Source organism: Anas platyrhynchos, chromosome 18 (genome assembly GCF_047663525.1).
Source record: "Anas platyrhynchos isolate ZD024472 breed Pekin duck chromosome 18, IASCAAS_PekinDuck_T2T, whole genome shotgun sequence".
Lineage (NCBI taxonomy): Eukaryota > Metazoa > Chordata > Aves > Anseriformes > Anatidae > Anas > Anas platyrhynchos.
Window position 1 is genome coordinate 10092415 of NC_092604.1, and position 21247 is coordinate 10113661.

General features: G+C 41.5%; 1 protein-coding gene across 4 annotated transcripts in view; it reads right to left on the minus strand.

Annotated features, from left to right (window-relative positions):
• NUP214 (nucleoporin 214) overlaps positions 1-21247 on the minus strand; it is a 45271-nt gene that overhangs the window by 19355 nt on the left and 4669 nt on the right. For 2 of the 4 annotated variants that reach the window (XM_038188010.2, XM_038188009.2), the window contains exons 7-27: positions 20792-20895; positions 19664-19770; positions 19177-19243; positions 18479-18602; positions 16473-16634; positions 14910-15360; positions 13283-13458; positions 12528-12619; positions 11832-11921; positions 11327-11476; positions 10923-11081; positions 8662-8765; positions 7955-8137; positions 7391-7476; positions 7213-7296; positions 6636-6881; positions 5800-5961; positions 4731-4839; positions 4509-4556; positions 1348-1423; positions 547-655 (exon numbers count right to left, since the gene is read on the minus strand). In XM_038188010.2, the coding sequence (XP_038043938.1) occupies positions 547-655; positions 1348-1423; positions 4509-4556; positions 4731-4839; positions 5800-5961; positions 6636-6881; positions 7213-7296; positions 7391-7476; positions 7955-8137; positions 8662-8765; positions 10923-11081; positions 11327-11476; positions 11832-11921; positions 12528-12619; positions 13283-13458; positions 14910-15360; positions 16473-16634; positions 18479-18602; positions 19177-19243; positions 19664-19770; positions 20792-20895 (2889 nt within the window). The remainder of the gene's footprint in view (positions 1-546; positions 656-1347; positions 1424-4508; positions 4557-4730; positions 4840-5799; positions 5962-6635; positions 6882-7212; positions 7297-7390; positions 7477-7954; positions 8138-8661; positions 8766-10922; positions 11082-11326; positions 11477-11831; positions 11922-12527; positions 12620-13282; positions 13459-14909; positions 15361-16472; positions 16635-18478; positions 18603-19176; positions 19244-19663; positions 19771-20791; positions 20896-21247) is intronic. The other 2 variants (XM_072025461.1, XM_038188011.2) reach the window with 1 other exon arrangement.

A 21247-nucleotide genomic window follows, 5' to 3' on the forward strand; every position in this document is an offset into this window, starting at 1 on the left:
GCCAGCACCCAACTTAACTTATTTCAGGCAAGTAAGTGCAAGCTTAGGTCAGGTATTCCTACAGTGCTGAAACCTATAGTCTAGAAATACTCAAGTCAAGCACAGCATATAGAAAAACTATTCCTGTTACTTCAGGAGGTAATCACCTTCCTGCAAGAATGCAGGATCTTCTCACATTTAAAAAATAAAATGTGAAAGACAGATGTTTTTCATTCGCTGTCAAAAAACAGTAGCCTTTGGTTTGATGCACTTTCAGCATTACTTGTTAAAGGTTACAGATTCTGAGACCACTCTGAAAGAGGAATCTGAATTCTAGGATCACTGAATTCTACATGCAGGCACTCAGACAAAATACAGGGCTGTACACAACATCTCTTCCCTGCTATTCTGTACTTTGTTTTTTCAAATTCTCCTCCTCAGTATTAGCACAGCAGCCTCTCAATGGAGGCAGACCTTTTTTCCCATCTTCATACTCTGGACTGTACACCCTGACAGGTGGCAAGAGACACTCAGGCCTTACTTCTAGCTCCACCATGGAGAACTCACCCGAGATTTTGTTGCCAGATGACGTTGGACCAGGCGTAGATACCATAGGACAAGGTGCAGACACAGAGGAAGGTAAAGTTTGTCCCTTCAGTGAGCTTGCTAGAGGTGTCTGAAAACAAAAACACTTCAGGTCAACACAGTCTGAGGATTAACAAAGGCCCTTCTGATCTTGGTCTGATACAATGAGAGTCAGGCAAAGACTTGAAAATGAACTAGAGCAAGTACTTGGCAGAACCTCCCATCTTGGGTCCAGATGTCTTTACAGTTAAATACAGGGTCACTACTCAACTTTTTCAACAATTCTCTTCCAGAGGCTGGTAAGCCTCCATGTGCAACAGCTCACTGATTCCAGGAGACAGAGACTGCTGGCATGGTTTTCCAATGTGTGGGAATAAAACCTAGCAGCTTGTCCACCATTAAGAAATGTTTTCAATAAAATATTAATAAAAATAAAATAGGGAAACTGTCTCCCCTGATTACCTGGCGCTTCTTTTTGGTCAAATTTGGGTACATTTAACACAGTTTACTTTGTTGTTAGCTGCAACCCTTACTGATGCAAGGCCATGGCCATTGGAAAACTGCAAGATTCTTCCAAAGCGAGAAAAGGCAAGACATAACAAAGATAAACCTGACACCACCCTGTCAAGGTCACAGATAAATAAATGCTTTGCCAAGAATGTATGGCAAGCTGTGAAAAGAGACTGTTAGATTACCTGTTCACCAACAATTACACCCCAGCATGCACTACTGAACATGCCCAGGTACAGTGATCCAAAGGAAAAGAGCTCTATACCATGATACCTGTTTAGCTTGATTTGTAGCAACAGTTGCCAAAACCTGGTGGACTGCCTGGGCTGCAGAGTGAGGAACCGATGATCTTAAAAAGAAAAATTAAAATGTTAAATGAATGATTATTCTAAAAGTAATTTGCTTGCCTCTCAAAAAGCACAGCTTCCATAAGTCTCAAACAACCACCGTTATTAAAGATTCCACACACAACTCCAAATGAACAAATCTGATTAGGGAATAAACCTCTTAAATGAATCAGCCACATTTAACAAAGGAAGACTGCAAATGCATTTAAAGCTCGAGACTTAAGTGATCAAGTCTTCTCCACACACTCATCTCTGAGGAGAGTCAAGCCTTTCTATTTTACGAGCATCCGATGAAAAATCAGCAGGTAAGGGGATTACAATTTTATGCCTAGTGGATAACAAATGTAAGAAGCTTCCTTTATAGTGCAGAGCCCAGACAAGTGCACGCAAGTACATTCAACTCTCAGAAATGCTGAGCAAGGTGCGAAAGCTGTGGGAAGAAGAAAAAAAAATAGTGCTTCATGTCTTTGAAGTGTAGTATAAGAATTAATGAAGTCATGACAAGAAGTGTGATAAGACTAACCTACATTCTCCAACTTAAGTTTGGAATTTTGACCATGAAATAAACTGTACAGCAGAGTCCACAATTACTGCAGCATAACAGCTGCTTCTAAGGTGAAGCATCCTACATGCTGTGGGCCATAAATGCAGTTAATCACTATAACAGCCATCTAGTTTTAACATCTCCTCAAGTCTGTGGCTCACCAGCTTAGTGCCAGAAGCAGAACAAATTCAATACTTGATTGCATTCTCTTGGTCTCTTACCCAAGTAGAGTCCTTCCACCTTGACACAGGCCAGGTGTTCCCTAATGCAATAAGGGATCTCTATCCTTTAGAAAGGGCCAATTGTCACAAACCCCAGACAGCTGGTGAATCCGGGCATTAAAAGTTCTATGTCTCAAAGCACGAGAACTCCCAGATTGCATCGACTATTTGGTCAGCTACAGGCTAGCTCACAGAAGATTCCTACCGCATTCCAAAGGAAGAAGACACATGCATGCAACAATGATTTATCTCAGATTGAGTTTCATGTCTTTAAGATCTTCACATTTCTATTAAGTCCTTCCTTCCAGCAACTAGATCTCTTTGTGTTGCATGGCCTGGATTTACCTTCTGCCCAGACGGAACAGTATAAGAGCACACATTTCAGAAATTTCAGGTTAGCACTGGAAAGAGCCCAGTTTGGGAAGATGCAGCTCTAAATTTCAAGTTCATACAAACCCTGGACAAAGAATGAAGCACAGAAGGTCTGTGAAATTCATGATAGGGAGGCACCTTTTTTCCAGAAAGGTCTCAAGATCACTTGACCCACAACTTCTCTGACAATACAGAGGCTGGTTTCGATTTCAGTTTGAAGACTTTATATGAATAATTGGACTGAGACCACCAACATATCTAGTCAAAGGTCACTGCAGAACTGGTAACAACTGAAAAATCATTACTGCTTAACAACCTGAAGAGTGTGCTGTGGTGGCGAAAGACAGCCAGTATGTCTGAAGTAACAAAAACTAATGTATTAACTTTGCTAGGTGAATGCTCTTTATTTTAGTGCTCAATCTGACTGGCAGGCGCAGGTTCATTTGGGTAGAATTTTTAGTTAGTACTTTTTATGAGGTCAGCTGTAAGACTGTAAAGACTGTAAAAAGCCTTCAAGATATCTATCTGGTGCTCTGCACATTAGAGAGATCAATCGATACTGTGAGTCTAAAGCTTTTTCAAAGTAAGACAGGTCTTTATCTACAGTTCAAGTGAACACCAATCTCAGATACGTATTTCTCACTCATGTCTTTGTCTATGCACAGCCAGCACTCTTTACTTTTTTCATTGTAGATTTGATGGAGACAGGAGACTCTTTAAAACAATTTTACAGATAACCCATTTAAAGCAGGTGGAGAACTCTTTCCTGCCATAATGCTGTTCTTAGCAAAATTTCTCAAGCAGAGCTGTTGGAAAATTTAATTTTCAAAAGGTATCATTACATCCACACACACGCCCTCAACCAGTTTACCACTTTTAGGAGAAAATACAATAGTAAACACATCCCAAACTGTTTCCTAATTAAAATGCAGAAGAATCCCTGGCTTAACTTTCAAGGTCATCAGTTGAGATCCACCAGTGTAAGACTGTTCCATTTTTGAAAGGCTGCTGTGGGCACCACAAGAATTTCACTTTCTTCTTTGACAGTGAAGAGTATGTTTCTGTTTTTTAAACAAGTGTGTAATGTAATAACAGAAGTCATCCTGAGAGCTGCACGTATAGCCCCCAATTATGTGGACAAAGCATTTGCAGCTCCACATGGACTTTAATCAGATAAAGATGATGATTTATCCTGGTTTTAATGCCTTTGCACCATGACATAAGTGCAGTAACGCCAAGTTTGCTCAAGGCTTTTCAGTAATGCCCTTGCTGCTCCAGCCCAGAAAAAGTCACGTATTATCTTGGTCTTAAGCAATGGTAGGAACATGGAGCAAAGACAGTTTCAAGGTCAGTAGCATGACAGGGAAAGAGACTAGTGCTGTGGCTGATGACAGAGCCTGTTGATAAGACAGACATCTCTGGAATGAGCTGAGCTGGCTGTTGTCTGTAGGAGGCAGAGAGCAGGAAAGCCAAGAGTTACAGCTAACTCATGAAAAAATCTTAAATTCAAGGTTAAATTCCAGAAGCCAGCATTCATAATTTCCTCACAAGGATGACAGCTTTGCAGCTCTATGTTTTTTCAAATTGATCAGCCTTTATTGACACCTAGCCCTTTGGTAAAGATTCTTATTTCAAGAACAAGTTTCAAAAGAAGCAAGCGTGCAGTTCTCCTTCTCTTTGTGTGAGAGTCAGGGAACAGAAAGGAGAGGCTTAACCCCAGAGGTTTTCTCTGTAACAGACAAGGAAGTAGAAAGAACTGGACTGCTTAAGCCCACAGACCAAGGACGGTGACAGAGAGGTGCACCTCCCTCACAGAAAGAGGCAGAACAGTATAGGTGACTGGAGAGACACCAGATCCCAAGTGCATGTTAGCAATCAAAGCACTAGATTCCACCAGGAGGGAATGCACTAAAATGTATTTTATAGACCAGTGGAGAAGGATGTTAATACCGGTCTTGTTGCTTGTTCATGCCAAACATTAGCAAATCCTCGAATGACCTGGAAAGAAAGTATTTCTTCCTTTCATTACACAAACTCAAGGCTTAACGTAAAGTGGATACATTTAGAGATAAGTCAGAACACATAAAGTACTACTGCTGCTCCCCACTGGTGTGTGCGCTCTACTGCAAATATAAGCAAAAGCTACCAGAAAAAAGGGGAGAACCCACTTACCCTATTACTGCAGAGACGGCTGGAGTCAATGCACCAGTCTTCAGTTCTCTCACATTTACCACCTGAGGAACGTTTTTCAGAGTTGATTCAGTCAAGGAGGTGCTTACAGCTTTAAGGGAAAAAAAAAAGGGGGTAAATATCTTCTCCATATTAAGCATTGCAATCAAGATAGTGTCTCAGAGTAATGCCAGAAGAAACCCAGGTAAGTTTCTAGAAGGTATATGGTATATCTCGCCCAAACTGTTGGCCATCTCAGCCTTCAGTAAGGACACTAAAGAAGTGGGCGGCTTCTCATAGAGCTCATACATTTTTCCTTGTTGGCTGTCCAAATCTAATTATACTTACTAACTGTCCCTTACCTACATCATAATATCATGGGTTAACAGGAATGACCTACCTACTTACACCCCAGCATCTGCCAGAATTCACATCATTAGTCCATTTTGTGCACTTATGCTCTCCTTGGGCAAGGAAAATAAACTAAATTAATTCTTCTACCAGTAACTGAATTTTGTTTCTTTTCTGCACTGATGTTACAATACTGCAGAAGCATCCAGGAATGTCTAAAACCAAACAAAAAAAGCTTAAATTGGGGAACCTTTCTCGTATCAACTCAGAACCTTACAAAGATACCCAAAGCTTAACTCAACAGTTTAACTTTTCAATATTAAAACTGTTTTACAGTACACATTGGTAACTGCATAGCTAACAGAAAGAATTATTAGTATGGGCCAGCAATGTCATTTCTCTGCTTTCCAACAGTGTCTAGAGTTTCTTGCATGCAGATCAATTGGTTCTCCAGCTGTGCAAGAATCTCTTAAGTCATTGACTTCTCTGCCAGAGCACAGATCAGAAGGGGTACAATGAAACCTGAAGTGGGAGTTTTTCAGGTATTTTGTACTAGTAGCTTACAGGAAGAAGGAAGACAAAAAAGACTGGATAGCTCAGAGGCTGCAACATACAGAGATGTGTTGCATTGTGATGGTCTTCTCCTTTTCAAGCACTAAATTCCCATGAAATTCACATTCCAATGCTCAGAGGTCACTTGGATAATTAGCCATCCTCTTACCTGGGGCCTGGCTAGCCATCTGCCTCCGCAGAGCTGCTGCAGCAGCTGCTTGTGGTGCTGGAACAGTGACGGTGGGAGCAGGGGCCCCATGTTTCACAGTCTTTGTTGCAAGCATTGTGCTGTCTGCCCCTTGTGGTATGATTCTGTTTGAAGATGTAGGCACTATAAATGCAAACAAAAATATTACAGCTCATTGTATCTCTTCAACTCAGAAAGATGTGAAAGCCTTTGATGAACTGCAGTTCCTGCGAGTACACAGCTTCCTTCTGACAAGGCTGACCCACATGCTTTTTAAACAATCAACTCTATCTGGCACAGACAGTTTCAGTATTCCAATGAATTCAGCAAGTAAATCGAAGCAGCTGTCATTTCAATGCATTAGATGACTTTCAGTTTGTTGTTACAGTCAATTCTGCTGACAGCTTATTTTTCATTTAGGGAGGTTCATGTTCTCTGGCTACAGAGATGAAAAAAACCTCTCAGACAAGGAAGCATATGCAAAATATACTGTTTCTGGGCTCACTTAGTCCATTCCCACCAAATGCAGAAGTGCTTCAGTCTCCTGGTTTTTGAGGCATTATTTTAAGAAATATTTGCCCTTAAGGCAAATTACTAAAGGAAGACAGTGCCACCTACAGCCAGTACAATCTAAAAGTAACAGGCTGTCAAAAAAGTACAGTCAATGAAGCTCTGCTAACTACTTCTGGAAACTTGGGAACATAAACCTGCATGCTGCAATCTCATTAATCCAGGACTTGAAGCACTGTATCCATTACCAGTGCTTCAAGATACTGACAAGAACACGTACAGAACAGGAGACTGCAAAAACAACTCACACAAAGTACCCAGGGAGGGGTGCTGCTTCCCAAAGGGCAGAGACTGAGCCATCAAACCAGGCTGGACAGACGGAGTACGGACCACAGGGGCATGGCGAGGGACTTGGACTGGAGCAGCCTCTTCTTCCTGGTCTGCCACCTGTGGGTCCTCATTTTCCAGAGACTGGGAAACTGAGGATGTTGAACTGACTTCATCCAACTCTTCGTAGTATCTTGTGGACAAAAAGGCAGATCGGGACAAATTTGCTGCAATACCAGAAGAAAAAAAAAAAAATAATCATGCATGTGTGTTAAAGTGAGGGAACCATCCAGCCGAACAGACATACATCCCATTTTAGGATGCTTTTCTATTGGCCTGTTTTAACCCTACATTGCTAGGATTTGACTTCTTAACTGCCAGGAAAAGCAACTTTCGGTGAGACAGTAAACGAAGGAAGTTCTTATTGAGAGCAGATGAGGGAGCAGGGAGGGAGAAGAAGGCACTGAGAAGCAAGACACTGCCAAAAACTGGTGCCCACAGCAGATAAGTCACCCTCCTAGAAAGCATTTCAGACTTTTATGGTAGCTAAAGGTTTACCTGGAGCTGTAGACCTAACTGGTGGAGTCTTCCTCTTGGCTAGAAAATTCCTCAACTGTGCCTGTTTCACAGGGGATAATTTAGCTGGAAAATAAAAAAGTTATTAGTCTATACCAAAGCGCAAGTAAACAATAATAAATAAAATCATTTATCTGTGAATATCAGGAAAAGACATTACCAGGTACTTTAGGCAGTGGTTTGGTGTGTGATTCCAAGGTAGTTTTCATCAAGGCATTCCGCAGGCTTTCAAGGTCACTGTCGAAACTGGGACATGGCAGAGCAGTGAAAAAACACAATCAGCAGAAAGAAACCAACCAAAGCAGGAACAAAGAGAGCCAAAAGGAGTCACTAGAACCACTGGCTTAGCACAGTATCTAAAGGAGCCAACTGTTCTATTTAAACACACATTGCTTGAATTACTTTGAAGAGTCAAAGAGCCATTCATTTCTTCCCCCAAATTCAGACAAAAACAGCAGTGCCTCAACCCAGAGGTTTAATTGTCCTGTTTACACTATTATAAAAACGTAACTTTCAGGGGAAATTTCTGATAAGCAAACACTTCATCACAGAATATAAACAATGAGCTTCTGTATTACCTGGCCATAGCTCAGTACCCATTTAGGACATCCTGCTCTCCCCTACCACATCCACAAAACATCATTCTTTGGAGGACACACCCTTGCATGCTGCTGGGGACAAGAGGAGAGTGGCAACACCACTCACAAACTGGCGTTTCACATACCTTTGAGCACTGCTAAGAGAAGAAGTATCGCTGGGAACACTCCACTGAGATGTCTGGTTATACAATCGGAGCTGCTGTAGGCTGTTCACCAATTGATTTAGTCTCTTCCTCTGCTGATTGATTATTTCCCGGTTATTAGCCAGGGTGTTAAACAAGGTCTCTCGCTCAGGAACAATCAAACGCCTTCAGACAGCAAATCAAGAGACATGGATAAAGACCATGTTACATATCTGGCCACAAGCAGACACGTCTATAGAAAGCTGTTTGTTGGTTCCAGTTACTTAAACTCCATGAAGTCGAACACATTTTGGTCTGAGCACCCCTGCAGTTCTGTTCTTTTCAAATGCACATTTCTCCTTTGGATATGCTGAAAGTTTATTCATTTACTAGAAGATGTTATCTATTAGGAAGGTTTAATTAGCTATCACCAGTGTGCTTGGTCCCTAAGGAGTTTATTTTACAGGTTTTTCCATAAGCATTGTTTACGTCATGCAGGGAGATGCAGCAAGCACATAACAAACTCATGAAGCCAAGTTGTGTGAACCTACAGCTTGCCAGTTAGGTATCTTAGCTGAGCTTTAATCATAAATCCCTCAAAAAAGACTGGACTATGAAATGGAAAAAGACTTTTGTCTGTTGATTAGGGACTAACATCTGATTCACTGACAAGTTCCTCACAATTCTGTATTCCAATTTCAGTTACGTACTTCTGCTTTCTCTTCTGTTCCAGGTGCCGATCCCACTCCAAATCCAGAACATCATTCACATCCTGGACAGCAAACTTCACATACTGGTGCAGGCGTCTAATTTCCTGCCATGTAAAATAAAAACAGACTTTAATTGACTTCAGAAATCTGTTTCAGCTGAAGAAGTTGAAGACCCATTGGCTCATTCAGTCCACGCCATGTGACACTTTCCCATATTTCTGCCTGGAAAGTTTTATCCAGCACAACAGAACTCAACGCAATGAAAACTTATTTATTAATTAGCAGAGGAGTACGTAACATGCTCGGCCCAGCCATTTTATCCCAACTCTACACTAGAAATAAGACTTTGTTTGCAAAATACTGCCAGGGCTTTTCAGAAAGGGTGGTACAAACATCAGGCATTGTACAAAACAAACCTTATTTCAAACCTTATTTCCAACAGATGAGTCACTCGTTCCCACTTTACACTGTTGAAGCATCTAACAATTATAGGTGATCAAAGCCTGGCACGCTATTCACATGGCTCTGGGATACCAGCATTTACAGATTATGATTCATGAAAGCATTCAGGAATGCTCATAACTCCCACATTAAGGCAAGGAATTAACTTGATTTTTATAGGTAGAAAAAAAAAAATAAGGCACAGAGAGCATAAAGTGACTTATCCATGACCACATGGTTGCACAACTGGCACAACTAAGCCAGAGATCTCTGGCTACAAGACCTGCTCCCTAAATGAAACCAGCCTTCTGTCTCATAATTGTCATCCCTCCAACCTGTCACAGCACGAACATCTCTTTAATTCCAATCTCGTAAAATGGAAACTGCACTTGGTTTCAGCCCATCTCAACAGAATGTTCCCTTAAATGCAATGAGGAACCAGCCAAGTAACATTGTTTGGGAAGGATTCCATGACAACCATTTTCAAGATACAGCATGAAATTTAAATATGGCATACCCAACCTGAAACCAAATCCAGTACTACTGTGGGCTTAGTTTACACATTACAAAGCACAGGTTTCCTCTCCAGCTATTAAACATCATACAGCGGCAGCTCTCTGAGCAGCAAGTCAATATGGCCGGATATCAGAAAAGCCTCAGGGTCTTTTTTTTTTTTTTTTTCAAGAAGCTTCATTTAAAGCTAGCATAATAAATTGATCAAGAGAGCACTATTGAGCCAGGAGAAGAGGGGTGATGCAAACTGAATAAAGTTTATGTCAGATCAAGCTGTCTTTCTAACAAACTCCCAGAAACTTGACCTGAAAACTCTCTCCTTACATTCCAGTTCATTTCCACTTCCCTCCTACTCTGTCGTTCTTTCCACGTGATTGTCTGTCTACACGAGTGAAGTATGCCTTTCAAGGTTATCAGCCCTCTCAAGTCACAAGGATAAGCTTGAAAAGTCACAGGAAAATGAGACAAAGAAGGCAGAAAATTAAGACTGAATCAATCTGCAGAGTCCCGGTGAAAATTATGTATCAGACCTAAAGGAAGTTGCTTCATGTCAGCTGATGCCTAGTAACTGCGTGCACGTTCTTAATTCCTACTGTAAGAAAGACGACATTCAATTATGTCTTCAGCCTGCTAGTCAAACTCCTTAAGGAGAACTTATCAGTGTACAAAAGACCAAGTATCATTTGGAGAGCACATTCAGCCTATTTTGCCTAGGGTAAAATAGCCCTCTCAGTGCTTCACCCCGGTTTCTTTCGTGCCTTTGAAAGCCTCTTCAGGAACTGCTGGTTATCTTCTCCTTTATGCCCAAGCTTTTAGAGTATCATTTAACTTTAGGCTCAGTCATCCACAAAATTAACCACACAATTTCGGTAAGTCATAGTAAGTCATCAAGTTGTTCTAAAAGGCACTTTTAGATGCAAGTAATTCCAAGAACTCTTCCACAACGTGTTGAAAAGATATTCCTTTAGCTGAAATCCCTGAACAAACACTACAGACTGAGAAGGAACAGGGAGTCAAGAGTCGGGTACTAGGATTAGAACGGACTTGGATCTCAGGTGAGATACTTCCCGTCAGCAGGAATTTTGTCTCATTACAATGTTGGCTAATGTCAACAACACAGAAGCTTTAGCAGAGGATTTTAAGGATATGCTGCAAACTCGGAGAAACAAAATTAATCACATTTTTACCACACTGTGTCAGAACAGCAATTACCTAGGGCAGAACAAAACCACTGGGCACCTGCACACAGAAGTCTCACTTATTTCATTTAAACCTCTAGATTAGAAGCTGGTTAATATGCTTCATACCTGGAGCTGTGCTTCACTCTTGGGATCCAAGGGTTTCTTATAGAGCAAGCGTAAATAGCCCAAGCTACGATTCCGCTCATTCTGCTCTCTAGCCTCTTCTACCCCTGCAAATCCCTCCAGCAAAGTTGTCTTCAGAATACTAATATCTCCATGAAGTGACTGCAAACAGAACAGATGGGATAAGGTTCAAAGTAACATATTTTCATTGCCATCTCTAACACAGGAGCTCCTGCAAAGGTTTGTCTGAAAGAACAAATGCACATGTTGCCCCCATGCTAAAGCAGCATATTCAGAGGTTCCATCTACCTTGGTTCAGCGCTAGCAGGTTAAATGGAAACACCAGGTGACAAACAGTCATTGCTGAGCAGTTAAGTAGTTTGAAGATGCTCAGACACAATGCTCACCTCTGTTGTCTCTTTAATTTCCAAGAGGAAGGTATGAAGATCATCTGACTCAGTTCGCAACATTTTCATTTCCTCTGGAGTACCCACTTGGAAACAGGCTTTGGAAGCCTGGGCCTTCAGCTCCTCCATCTCCTTTTGAAAATGTGCAATCTGCAAAGTCAAGAAGAAAGTACAGCCACTAAAACACAGCAGGGTCTGAAATAAAAGTCACAGATCATGTTTCTACAACACCATCAAGACCTCTGACTTTACAGGAAAAGCAGGAAATTCTTCTTGCACAGCAACAGGAAGGAATACCCAATTTTTCCAGAACAGCAGTTGAAATTAAAGATGACTGAACAGGACACACAAACAGGTTGACTATGCTGTGAAAAATTTCCATTCTGATTCCTAAACTATTGAAAGACCTCATCAAAATACACGTGAACTGAAAAGAAATGGCTGTGCCTCTATACAGTGGTCTTCCAGCTTCTAAAATGAAGAAAATGCTTGAAAAAGTTCTCACCTCCTCTCTGATTCCTGCTATGACAGGGTCCGAATCCTTCCACTGGTGGACCTGCTTCTCTAAAGCAGCGCTGGGGACTGATGATTTGCCCTGGAGGAAAAAAAACAAACAACCTCACTCCAATATTAAGAATATAGCCCTAGCAACAGGGAGTCTAGAGTATCGAAAAAGGCCTGCTGTTAGAGCTCCATTCAGACAGCAGTCACTAGGGAGGCAATTGTCATAAGCATAAATATTTGTTCCACTCTATACTAAGAAAAGTACGTGCACATTCCAGGTAGCACTGCAGACTACCTGAAGATACGTGGCTAAAGCTTTGTGAGAGCACAGGAAATCTTTGTGTGCTGCTATGTGTTACTGTTTTGATTTTGTTATCCAAAGCTGGTGTCTCTCAAGAAACACCATCCAGACAAATCTTGACTGCTTATTAGCTAGGAAAGTAGTTCAACCTCATTTACAAAGCATCGGTAAGAATTAATTTCTACAACTCCGATCATGGCAACATACATGAAAGTTCGTCAAAGTCATGTGGAGAACATAGTTTTAGTCCCACTGATTAGCTAAGTTATGTATTTTATGTCAAAAGCTATCTAGTTCTTGGACCTAGGAATATTCATTCAGTCCAAGGAATTCTAAGCAATTCATGAGCAACAGAAAGCATTCCCCCTCTAAAAAATCCACTCAAATTCTCATTACCGGAGTAGAGCTTGGCTTTGCTGCCGAAGAGTTAATTTTGGCTGTCTTCTGTAGTAAAGAACCTGAAGGCATACTTTGAGCAGGACGTGCCACTAGAATTTAAAAAGAGAAACGGTCATTTATGAACCTACATTAAGCTTGAGAAAACTGGTTGTGATCAGACTGGTTAATTGCCAGCATCAAATCCAGCAGCGATAGAGGTAGAGGCCCTAGTGAAAGAAAACATCTTCCCCAGGTGCACATTTACTCCCATTCAATTTCTCTGCTAATGGCAACAGCTGTTACTCCCAAATATCTGGCTGCACATTCCTGAAGGACCCCAAGATTCCCAATCACACAATCAGGTGAGAGGTGGAATATTATTCTGCTACCAGATGAATGCGATACAATTTAAACTCGCTTCTGAACACTGAACTCTATATGCTCCAGATGCAAGTCAGGGCACCAATTTGCTTGACTGCCCAGAAACATTCTTAACCAGAGCTATATTGTGGGGCACTGAAAATGCCAGAACTTGCGGCAGAACTTAAGAAGTTGAGCATATTATTTCCCACATGGCTCTGTGGGGAACAAACTGCACAAATGGAGAAAATTCTCAGTTTCAGTACTAATCACAGCATTATGGTGTGCAGATCTACCGCATCAGTAAATGCAGCAGAAAAAATAAAGGATGTGGTGAGGTTGATTTAGTTTCTAAAACTTTCAGAACATTGTTTGTAATATGTTGTTCCCAACAGGATGCATCAGACTCCTACCTGTGGCAGGTGCAGGGGATGAAGCCTTCAGTGGTGTGGTAGGAGAGGCAGAGGGTGGCGTGGACTGACTCAGAGGACCTCCAGAAGCAGTTTTTAAATTGTTGGAAAATGAAAACATCGTGGAACTGGCATGACCACCACTGCTAGTGGGAGATGAGGCATCTACAGCAGAGAACCTGCAGAAGACACAGGGCATCTTTCAGATCTGAACCAGTCCTGGCTGCTTCTCTCCATCCAAAAATGAACCACTAAGCTCTAACAAATGAACCACCCCAGGGATCAGCAATAACTTATGCTCTAGATACAAAATCACAAGTGCAGCTGCTCAAATGGTGGGAAGGCACCTTCAGGGATATTTCTGAATATGTGGAACCACAAAGTCTGCTACCATAGATCTAGTGAGCAAAAACTAAATGCCAGCAAAAACTACTACCCTGCTTCAAAATGCACCTCATCATTTTGCACAAAAGCACCAAATATAGTAAATCTGAGTCACCCTTCAGTTCCAACCTTGCAGCAAAGTTCAAAGAGAAATTCTGCAAGAGAACATGAACTTCCATTCATCTTCAAACTCAGGCCCTCAAGGCAGCCAAGTTAAATTTTCAGCCAATTCACAACCGTATCATTTGCTTTATATACAAAATAGCAAATTTAAAAAGCCCTAAGAGCCACCATCAGATGCCGGTGTAGCAAAGACTGCCCTAATTAAAAAAAATAATCATTTGAACCATCAGAAATTTCTTAAGATACATTTACATGAAAATTGCTCTCCACAGACTGCAACTCCAATTAACATAGCCCTGCCTTTTGAACCATTCTTTCTGAGAAAGTGAGGTAAGTCTTGGGAGTTGGACAGAAGAGAGGTGTATGAAACCTGAGAATGTTCATCACTCAAATCTATTTTGCGCAGTTTCTAATCAGTATCAGTTATCCTTCAGCTGGCATGAACTCTCAGCACAAACAAGCTTTGAAGACTTCAGGTCCTGTATTCACTGAGCATGCATCTATTTAAGAACAACAACAACAAAAAAAAAGTCTGGCATCTCCTCTATTCAATACAGGAGTAGGAAAACAAAAAAATCAACTATGGATACAGCTCCTGCCCAGCACTGCAAGCGACTCTAGGTTAGAGGTAAGGAACCTTCAACAAAGAGTGAAAGAAAATCGTGCTACCAGCAACATACTAAATCAGTCTCAAAAAAACTCGAATCCTAGCATCCCTGGAGAGTTCTTCAACCAATTCACCTTGAACCACAGCACTGGATTAATGTCTCATGCCTATGAAGCAGACATGAAAAAAAAGTCTGATAATTTGGTAAGTTACCAATATAACTTTTGGCAACTCCCTCAACTAATATTTTGTCCATGAACATCACCTCTAGTATGGGAATCACTGAGGGTGTTTGTTTTTTTTGTTTTTTTTTTTGTTTTTTAACAGCCAAAGACACCTATATCTTGGATAAAGAGGGGCTGCTTCAGTGCTTTTTTGGGTAGCATAGAAAAGAGCTGTCAGGGCAAAAAGATAGAAACTACTGTGTGACCTTCAGAACTACCACACACCGTCCACATCTGGAGGGATTTAACAACTACCCAGCTACCACATTATCTAATTTATCTTCATATTTACTTCTCATTGAGGTTCACTTTGACTGAAGAAGCTGAAGGGGCAAAAGACAACTTCTGCGCAATGGGTGTTGTGGAGGGTGGTGGCCCAGGTGAGCTGTCTGCAGCTGGTTTCAAGCTCATGGATCCAAAAGAGAAGGTGGTGGCAGTAGCTGCAGTGGTGGCAGACGGAGCAGCTGTTACAGATGACTTGGGAGAAGCAGAGGAGAAGGAGAATGTTCCTGTTCCAGGACTGGGAGCCACGGCTTGCTTGGAGGTGTCAGTGGAAAAGGGGTAAGGAGGAGGATCGCTGGTTGTAGTGCCGGGTGGCTTCACAGCTGAAGGCATAAAGGAAAAAGCAGCTGCTCCACCTCCTGCTGGAGGCAGACTTGAGGCAGGGGCAGTAGGAGCAACAGCTGGAACCGTGTCAGGCTTTAAAGAAGTCGGCGGAGTGGTCGGAGATGCGGCAGTACTTCCTGCGGGAAGATAAACAGGTAAAGAAAAGACTCATTTGGTTGCACTGACTAATGGAAGAAGGTACTGCAAGGCCAAACGCTACGTGATGGGGCAGTTAGGTACTATCTCACTCATTAGACAGACCACAGAGTGAGAAAGAGAGAAGAGGGAGCAGGGCTTCCAGTCCCCATGCCCAACAATTGTTACAGAAATTGCAAAAACCCCGAGACATTATCAATACTAGTTTCCCCAAGTCTGTCCGGATTATTGTGGCCTGGAGTTTCCTGTGAAAAGCCTTCACCTTTCTCCACTGATTCTGATAAGGTTCCTGCCAGCTCAAATTAAACAGGCTGTCAGCACACTAGCCAGCCAGCACTGCAGAGAGGCAGACTGCCAGGCAAAAGCATTCTGTTTGGAGGAGACGTAAGTTTGGAATTATGTAAGAAAATGGTGGGTTTGCAATTACTGCATGCAGGCAGAAAAGCAGAACGACCAACTGACCTGCACACGCCAGCATAAGAAACTGCTTACTTCACGTTGCATATCACAACCAATACACACTCAGAAAAAGCTACTGCCCTACCTGCTAATGCTGTTTTCACAGCACTGCAGAAAGCTATTGTTTAAATAAGCTCTTGCTGCAGCCAAACACTTCTGTTTACATCATCGCCTCCCATGGCAAAACACATGGAAGAAAACCCTTCTCCTTTTGGGAGTGTGCAGACCCTGCTCTGGGTCTTGATCCTTGTCACCAAGCAGAGCCTGCAGTCACTGCTGCAGTTCTAGACGCTACTGCAGTTTCACTCACACCACCCCAAAGCTGGGCAAAGGGCCTCCTACATGTAGAAGTGCTTTGGCCCCGTTCCCCAAAGGTTGATTGCACATTAGAAACTAACTGCAGTTTGCAAAGTGCTTGAGATCTCCTGTGGTAAACAGGACTAAATAATTTCACTCAGATGTGCAGAAGATGGAGAACTTTCCTGGGAGCAGAAAACACCCAAGAATTGCTTCCATTATCATTATAAAGAAAAGTAAAAAAATGTTTAATGTGACTGCATACATGTCAGAATACCAAACTTACAAAAAAAGATGCACAAATGCAAGAGTTTCCTTAGCCCACTGGAGCCCTTACCTGTTGATTTTGGCGCTCTCTCCCCTGCTGTCACCAATGGCTCTGGGGTCACGATAAGCGATCTGACCCCTGGGTTTTGATTGATCATGTAAAATGGGCAGAGTACACCATCCGTGGAGAGCAAGATCAGAACGGGTGCTGGAGGAAGGGTCTTCTCATCACCTGCCAGAGACCATACACATAAGCCTTGCAACCAAAGTTTCCTGTCTTGTTCCTGCTGGCACGTGACTTGCTTACCACAACATTTCTTACATTTCTGCCTTCTTGCTTTAACTTATATCTTTGTTCCCGTACTTCCCCCTGAATGCCCCGTATATTTTTTTTCCTTCTTTATTCTTACCTATCCCTGACTTCATACTTTATAAATTCATGGATGAAAGACAAAAGGTTATTTTTGACAATTAAATATAATTTCCTGACTGTCAAAGCCTAACCTTCACCCATGAATTTCTGTGCCAAGCATTTTCATATTTTCAGGTAATCCTTTCTTTTCAGCTATATGCTGCTCCCTTCTTCAACCCTCAGTTCCTGTCAGCAACTCTCCACATTCCACTGGATCCTAATAGACCACTAATATTCTTAAGGTAAGAAATAATTGCTAGATAGGATGCTTTTCAAGTGTAAAGACAGCCAACATAAAAAACAATAATCCTGTAAACAAGTCTGGTAATTTGAACCTCTGATATAAAATACTTCCATTTTGTGCAGCTGACAGTTGAAGGCCCTGACCTACTCTGTACATTTCTAAAACTTTTTCTCTAAGTTTAAGTATACTTAATTAAAAAAAAAAGTAAATCTAGGATGCAGGAAGAACTGTTATAATTTCCACTGGTGCTTTTTCTTCTGTTGGCCCATACAGGGTGTGCCTACACTCCCTCTATTGGCTCTTGCTGGGGAAGGGCAGTTTCTACATGGAAACATGCTCCAGGACAAATATGGTTTCTTTTCAATCCAAGCTTGTTGTGAACTGCAAAGCCAAATAATGTGCAGCCAAAAAGCAGCTGATTACACTCTGTGAGAACACACAGAATGTGTCAGCAACAAGCTTCTCCAAAAACCTTTCTATAAACTGAGGTAGCACAACCTAGGCTTAAAAAAAGCTGTTCTGACAGACTCCTTAATCCAATAACTGTATAGATTAACAAAGAAAATACTTCAAATTCAATTTTGTGTTAAAGTACACAGTTTGACCTCAATTCCCTGCTGTAGTTTTCATTCAGGTAAAGGCTGCTGCAGTTCACAGTTAATCGGCACCCTCCTGTGCTCTTCAGGAATTCTTGACTGCAGTACCTTCCACTCTGCCTGAAGGCATCTTTATTTCAGCGCCTCTGGGTTTCAAGGGAGAGTTTTCAGAATTCACTAAGGTACAGCACAATAGCTCAGATGTATCTTCAGCTTCAGCCTCTGACAATGTGCTTTGAAGAGCCCTCAGGCAGCACAGAAGGTACAGCAATAATGCAGCTGGCTAGATGCAGAGCACAGCAGGGTTCAGTCAGTACAGGCTCTGTGCTTTAATGTGGAATTAAAACCTACACATTCACCTCAACGATCCTTGCTTTTTCTGGTTTTGAAACTAACCCCTTTTTGTCCTTTAGATCACCGTAGATGTACTTAATACAAACAGTTATGCAAAATGACACAAGTTATGAGCATAATGGGGAAAGTCAGACAGGCAGTTTGAAATCCCTGATGTTAGAATATGACCCCTTTAAACTCACTGCTACCCCATTTCTGTAAAAAACAGACATAGCTCAGGTGCTTTCTCTTCCACATCTGTTACTGTAGCATCCCAGTCTGCTGCAGCCTTTCAGGAAGAACCGTATTTAACACCTTGCCATTTAAATCCCTACACAGAGGTAATCACACACGTGCTATGTGCTTGCTATAAAGATGCAGGACAGATTCTGTCAGAACCATCTCCCAGGACCCTAAGCACCAGACTGCCCCTCAAAAATCTTTTATTTCTACCGTTGGACTATTCCACAAGAAAAATTAACAACACTTACTGATTGGGATGGGCATGTTACTGGTGTAGTCCACAGCAACACCAACAGGCAAAGTATCATCGCTCTTCTCTGTCACAGGAAGTTCTGCTCTGCTGGAGTCCTCCAGAACCCATGACTCCCAGTTCTGCAAGAAGCAAAAATATTATTTCGACTACTGCTTTCCTGTGTTCAGTCTTATTCAGAACATTAGTCTACTACAGTTGAAAGATGCGATTGTAAAAAAGCTGGAGAGGATCTACCTGCCTTGTCAGGTAAACAAATGTCAGAATTATCAGGGCCCTCCACAGATTTGTCTGTGGTTTCTTCCCTAGCAATGTATGGCAGAGTTGAGGTCAGACTCAAGGACAAATAGTCAATGTTTTACCTCAATATGACCTCATATGAATCATTTTTTATTCCAGCAAATTTGACCACATTTTTAGATTACCAACCAAATCACAAAAAATAGACTTGGGGTACTTGGTTCACAGCATACTGTGTTTTTTTATCCCTTCTCCTTTGTGTCACTCATCTTCTGGTCACCTAAGGCTTACATTTACATTAATATTTTGTGCAACTCGGTTGTAAAAAGAAAGGCATTTGATTTTTTTAAGCATACCATTTTGTTATATTTCAGATTCTAGAAAGGTTTTACTTGCTTAGATTTTCAAGAAACAGGAGGTACATACACACAAGTGCAACAGGAAGAAAAATATTACCTGATCTCCTTGCCTTGCTAGGATGCTCACTTCTGTGGAAGCTGCTGAAGCTGCCAGAACTAAATCCCTGTAAGCAAAGACACAAATATGACACTCCAGGGCAAGGTCCCCAGCTCCCCTAATCATCACCATATTCATATCTAATAATAAAGTTACAATAACAACATGAAACTGACTGTTCCTCCCAAAACGTGTGACAGGGGAAACTGTTACAATACATGTAGATTTTAAACAATCTTATGTACCTGTATGAAGATAACATACATTCTCATCAGACAAATGAGTATGTCAGTATGGAGATAAAGCACGCGAGAAAAATAGGCTGTACTTTATATATATAAAATAAAGCATTTTCAAAGTTGTAATTTCATTTGGCTCATAATCGGGTGTTACATAATTTACAGAAGGGATAAACAACACATGGAGAATCTTAGATGACTCAGACATACACAACAAGGAAAAGACTGCCACAACTCATGCAACTCACCATTCCTCAACATAGTTGAGGAAGTAATGATGCTGTCTCTCTGTGCAGCTCCCATAGCAAGGCTCCATGAAATTCACAAACTTCTCCGGTCTCTTCTCTTCCTTTTTCTGTAAGGCCAACATTGATAATTTATCTTCCAGTACAGAAACCAAATAATTTCACATAAAACATAAGTACATCATAGTCACAGGGTACAGCAATAATTGCCTATGTACTTCAGAAGAGAACAGGCATCAAAAACAAAAAAAACCTCCTCCAAAAGATAAAGGGACAAGAAAAAGTTTACCAGGGCCTTACCAATATAATCAGGCCCCAAAACATCCTTAACCTAAACAAATACACACAAAAATCTGTTACATATATTACGACTCTACATCAGGTAAGGTTTTTTCCTGAGCGTTGTTTCAGTCTAAGTCTTCACATCATAATTTGATGTCATCAGAAAACAGGTTACTGATAAGTTTCCACATAGATATTACTTCCTCCACCTAGTCCCTGTCCAACACCAAAACCAAGATTTACAGTAGGATCTGTGACTGACCACAGCTGTTGCAAAGAAGCTGACTTAACCCACATGGAACTGGGGAGTGGCCTTTGCTTTAGATACCCAACTGTCACCTTTTGAATGGATCACCTGGTGGTGTAAACCCAGTTTCTCTGGAGTTCATTAAAAGGATGCGAATGTCTCCCAGCTTTAGCCAGAGAGCATGGTGGAAGTCAACCTGGGGCTCAGCCCAACTTAATAGTATAAAAAGCTAAACAACTCGGATAAGAATTTTAAAGAGAGGAATGGACTTCAGTTGGTTTCAAACCACGTATTCCTCCCTAGCAACTGGGGACACCCAGCGTCATGACAGTGAGCACACAGAGACAGGTAGCGGAACCATATTTGTACTGTGATCTAACCATAAATTGCAACTGCTGTATTGTGCCTGTATCAGTATCTGTGTCAGTTTTCTAAATTTGAAGTCCCATGTAACATCAAGAACCTTCCAGTAAGAGAATCTGATATTAAACATTTCACCCTCTGTGCGTGGAATACCTAAAAGAACTTGGTCAGAGAGTACTAGACTCTGACAGTATCAAAAGCAACAAAGAGTTCTGTAGCTGAGACGTGTTTGCACTTACAGGCAATATGGCTATGACCACGTCTGGAGGTGTTTCCAGTGTCCCATCCTCTGCTGCATACACAATAGTGAAGACGTACGTGCCAATCCACAGCACATCCAGAACTGGAAGAGAAGGAAACAAACACCTCTTGAAACACTTCAGAATACTTCCTCATACAGTGATTTTAACCATGTCCAGCACATAAAAGTAATGACTGCTAGCAAATAAGGAACATGCTATCCTCTAAATTACCAAGATTAAGAATTTCAACGATCTGTCTGCAAAGCATCAGTCATACTAGCAGGAAAACTATTTGATCCCAGAATTCTAAATACAAACCAAAACCATGCATTTGATTTGCTTCGAGATATCACGGGCCAAACAGCACCACTGTTTCTAAAAACAGGTAATATTTTGACACACCCAGATGAAGTGCTTCTGTTTTTCCAAACTTACTATCTTAACACTACACTG